Source organism: Phragmites australis, chromosome 20, assembly GCF_958298935.1.
Source record: "Phragmites australis chromosome 20, lpPhrAust1.1, whole genome shotgun sequence".
Classification (NCBI taxonomy): domain Eukaryota; kingdom Viridiplantae; phylum Streptophyta; class Magnoliopsida; order Poales; family Poaceae; genus Phragmites; species Phragmites australis.
In genome coordinates, this window is record NC_084940.1 from 8,323,192 (window position 1) to 8,327,417 (window position 4,226).

The 4,226-nt window shown below is 58.7% G+C and overlaps 1 protein-coding gene across 1 annotated transcript; it reads right to left on the reverse strand.

Annotated features, from left to right (window-relative positions):
- Positions 1 to 541: 541 nt before the first annotated feature.
- LOC133901425 (probable alpha,alpha-trehalose-phosphate synthase [UDP-forming] 8) lies at positions 542 to 3,802 on the reverse strand. Its single transcript, XM_062342800.1, has 5 exons — positions 1,917 to 3,802; positions 1,468 to 1,741; positions 1,029 to 1,380; positions 742 to 812; positions 542 to 652 (listed from the first exon to the last, which is right to left on the reverse strand). The coding sequence occupies exons 1-5, from the start codon at positions 3,800 to 3,802 to the stop codon at positions 542 to 544; spliced, it is 2,694 nt and encodes an 897-aa protein (XP_062198784.1).
- Positions 3,803 to 4,226: the final 424 nt, after the last annotated feature.

Consider the following 4,226-nt stretch of genomic DNA (forward strand, 5'->3'; position numbering starts at 1 on the left):
TCGTGAGCATCAAACGGCACAGCGAGGAGCATCCCAATGTGCACAGTCCAACGGGCAAAGGCAGCAACCATGTATGATAGATCTCCCCCGGCCGCGGTCGCCGGACGGCGGCGGTCGTCGGAACACGTACGACCGGAGAGCTTATCGCCGGTCTCAGTTGGATAAGGTCCGGGCATCATCGTCGTGGAGTCCCTTTATGTGATGGCAGCAAGGACTGAGACTTTGAGACTTTGAGAGAACTTCTCTGGGCGAAGTGAGGTATTACATGTCTATTCGACATTCTGATCATCGGCGTTGCTCCAACGAGCATTCGTCACACGAGTCTTTGCTCCCCTTTTCTCGCACTGCATTGTCGTCAGGTACCGACGACTTCGCGCGCCGCATATGCATGTACCGGCCGGATAACATTTCTGAATTTTAACATTGCCATAAACAAACACATTAAGCTGTTCAGGCTGTCAGGCATGGAGCATGGACATTAGGCACCGTTCAGATACCTCACAAAAAAAAAGGCACTGTGTTACTGACCGGTGCTCACAGGTCACTGGCCGGCAGGCCCATTTGTGACTCTGCTCAGTGCTATACTAGCTCTGAATTCTGAATCGGCAGCAGAGACATTCGCAGCAGGCTTCTCCTTGACCTGGAACAGGGACTGCATAACAAGCCAGGAATGTCAGAGCAGAGACACAGATAAAGGGAAAGATCTGCCTGATCTATGGCCAAGCCCCAAATGGCTGAGACCACGCTCTCCTTCCTCCATCGAGCCAACGCAGCTGGACAAACTTTGGTCAGCTCAAGCTCAACAAAGGTAACTAACAACACAGATAAAGAACAACAGAAGAACAAATTATGCAAACACCATGCGATGATACCGCAAGTAGCTTATTCAGTTATTATTACAACTGTTTTCTTGAGAGCTCATCACTCTTCTCTATCATTGTCCAGATTTTATTCGCCCTGTTAGCTACAACAGGGTACCACCTTACTGATGGCAATGGGCTTCTCAACACGCCATGGTCATCACTCACTGTGAGACAGTTCACCCATCAGACTGAAGATGTCAAACGTGCCCGGCGGCTGGGGAGCCGAGGCCGCGTCGGAGCAGTTGGCCAGGCCACGGAGCATGGCCAGAACGTCCACGGGATCGTCGAGGTAGAATCTCGCCGAGCTCGGCTTGTACCCGACGGTGCACGAGAAGACACTCGCGCCCGCGGGGAGCAGACGCGGCTTGTCGCTGTCGTCGTTCATCGCCCTCGCGAGGGTCTCGAACATGTCCTCGTCCGACTGGCCGTCCCCCACGCACACGACGAGGTCCGGCGGGCCTCCGCGGCGCGCCATGGCGGTGAGCAGGCCCTCCACCGCGAAACCTTTGGTCACGCCCTTCACGAGAATTCAGTAGTAACCGATCGATGAGTCAAGGAAAGGATGAACAGATGCAAAGCGCCGTCTCTTTGTGAGTGTTACTACCTGAGGATTCACTTCGACGATCTCGCTGCCCGTCGTCACGGACACCGGCTCCTGGGCGAGCACGTCCACGAGGTGGTCGTGGAGTTCTTTGGCTTGGCAGGGTCCAAGGCATGGATCGGCGTTCTGGTAGTGCCACACCATTGCTGATTCTTTGTTCTCAATGTAGGAGCCATCGGTGGCCTCTGTGTAGTGCCTCATCATTGGCTCAGCTGTCTCCTTCCATCCAAAGCCCGACACCAGCTTGATCGACTCCCATGGATCATCCCTGCTCCACCTGATACAAACACAATCAGAGAGTAGTGAAACCTGAAAAGATATATTGTACTATTTTAGTGCACTCAATTTAGTGGTATTGTTTTTTTTATCAGTCGTTTTCCCCAAACTGGTGATGTCAGTTACCAATGGCAGGCAATGAGGCTAATAATTTCTGACAAAAGGATTTTTTTAACCTTGTGAAGTAGCCATGTTCTGCAGATATGCCGAGCTTCTCACATGGAGAAAACCATTCTGCCAGTTGATCCTTACCGCGGCCGCTGACGAGGAAGACGACGTTCTTTGGATCAGAGCACAGTTCACTGAGAAGATCAATGACCTCACCATTCGGCGCCATATGCTTTTCATTCAACACACCGGGCACCATTGTCCCGTCGTAGTCAAGCAGAATCAGCCTGCGCGCCGCGGCGCGGTACGCCGGGCAGACGTGCTCAGGCTGGAGCTTCTTGAAGCTCGTGTCGACTGCGACAACGCGGTAGCTCATCCCGAACCCGACGCCGATGAACCTCATCGTCGAGCGGCCCTTGCAGGCGAGCTGAAGGCTCGCGTCGAACGAGCGCGCCCAGGTGGCGACGCCGTGCGCGCTCAGGTAGTTGTAGTTCCTCCTGTGCCTCGCCTGCTTGTCCTCGGTGCGCATGGTGAGGGCGGTGTTCATGGCCTCCGCCATGGCATCCACGTTCCACGGGTTGACGTGGATCGCGCCGCTCAGCGACGGCGAACAGCCGGCGAACTCTGACAGGACGACGGCGCTGGTCCTCTGCGCCGCTGCGTCACCGTCCGCTGCTGCGGCGGGGCCCTCCTCACGGGACACCGTGTAGAAGTAGGGGATTCGGTTGAGCCCGTCGCGCACGGCGCTGACGACGCAGCAGTCGGCGGCGGCGTAGTAGGCTACCTTCTCGCACATGGGCAACGGCCCGTCGATCATGACCGCCGGCTGGTACTTCGTCCCGTGGCCGAATCGCGTGTTGATGCGCTGCTGTATCTGCTGCGTCTCATCGCGGACGCCGTCGACGTTGCAGCCGCGGCTGCGCGCGGGGTTGTTGATCTGGACGAGCACCACCTTGTCGCGCATGTCCGCGCTCGTCTCGAGCAGCTTCTCCAGCGCCATGAGTTTCAGGTTGATGCCCTTGAAGAGGTCGACATCGTCGACGCCGACCATGAGCTTGCGGCCGCGATACGCCTCGGCGATCTCCTTGGCCTTGGCGGCGGCCTCCGGCGAGGTCAGCGCGGCGCGGAGCTGCTCCATGTCGACGCCGACGGAGAGGACCTTGACCAGCACGGTCCGGCCGTGGTAGTTGATGCTGATGTGACCGCGGCAGGTGCGGTTGGAGATGCCGAGGAGGCGGGAGCAGGAGGACAGGAAGTGGCGCACGTACTCGAAGGTGTGGAAGCCGACGAGGTCAGCGTTGAGGAGGGCACGGAGGAGGTCCTCGCGGACGGGGATGGTGCGGAAGAACTCGGCGGAGGGGAACGGCGAGTGGAGGAAAAACCCGACGCTGGCGCGTGGGCACTTTCGGCGGAGGAATGTGGGGAGCACCCACAGGTGGTAGTCGTGGACGATGACGAGATCGCCGTCGTCCGGCGACAGCACCTCGATCACGCGGTCCGCGAAGCGCCTGTTCGCCGAGATAAAGGCTCTGTACGCCGCGCCGTCGAAGCGGAGCTCGGCTGACGCGAGCGGGAGCAGGTGGTGGAGCAGCGGCCACAGGTAGTGCTTGCAGAAGCCGTAATAGAACCCAGTGTGGCGTTCGCCGTCGAGGTGCACCGGGAGGCAGGAGAAGTTCTCCATGAGGTAGTCGTCGAGCTCGTCGGAGGGGATGATGGCCGAGGCGGGCAGGGTGCCGATGAAGGTGACGGGCGCGGGGAGGCCGCGCGAGAGCTGGAGCGGGTGCGCGTCGGGGTCCAGGGAGAAGGCGAAGCCGAACGGCGACTCCGGGTCCGGCGCCACACGGAGGGGGAGCCGGTGGGCCGCCACAATGCGGCGCGCCGGCGGCTCATCGGCGCCGGGTACGGACAGCGCCAGGTTGGGGTTGACGCACGAGGGGTTTGAGCTTCCTTGCATGGGAGGAGGAAGTGAGGTGGCGGTGGGGCCACGCTTCCTCCGGTGGGGTTGGGCTGTGTGATCTGTGGGGAAGGGGGTGGTGGGGTAGATATACCAGTGGGAGGGGCGGCTGGTGGGGTATAGCTGTCGGTGAGTTTGCAAATTTGGCCCTGGAGTTCCCTGCATTTTCAATGGAGGGCTCTTCTCAAGAGATAGAAGAGAAGATTTGGGGAAGGAGAGGGGAATGGACCATGGGAGGATGGCATGTGGAGAATGTGAGGTTCAGGGTTTAGTGGTGTGCAACCGTCATTTCGTCGGAAAGGCAGCCCGATTGGTGGTAACGCGATTGTTGCCGGTTGTGATTTGATGTATCCCATAGCCCATCGCACGCGATTTAGTTGTATCCAGAAGCGGTTCCTAGTAGATGATGGAGGAGAATGCCAGC

Excerpts from the sequence above, each read along its gene's own strand:
- LOC133901425 (XM_062342800.1), bottom strand. The coding sequence starts at position 3,802 with ATGCAAGGAAGCTCAAACCCCTCGTGCGTCAACCCCAACCTGGCGCTG. Across the intron at positions 813-1,028 it reads GATGGGTGAACTGTCTCACA|TTACCTTTGTTGAGCTTGAG; the intron begins GTGAGTGATGAC and ends CTGTGTTGTTAG. Across the intron at positions 653-741 it reads GATGGAGGAAGGAGAGCGTG|TCCCTGTTCCAGGTCAAGGA; the intron begins GTCTCAGCCATT and ends CTTGTTATGCAG.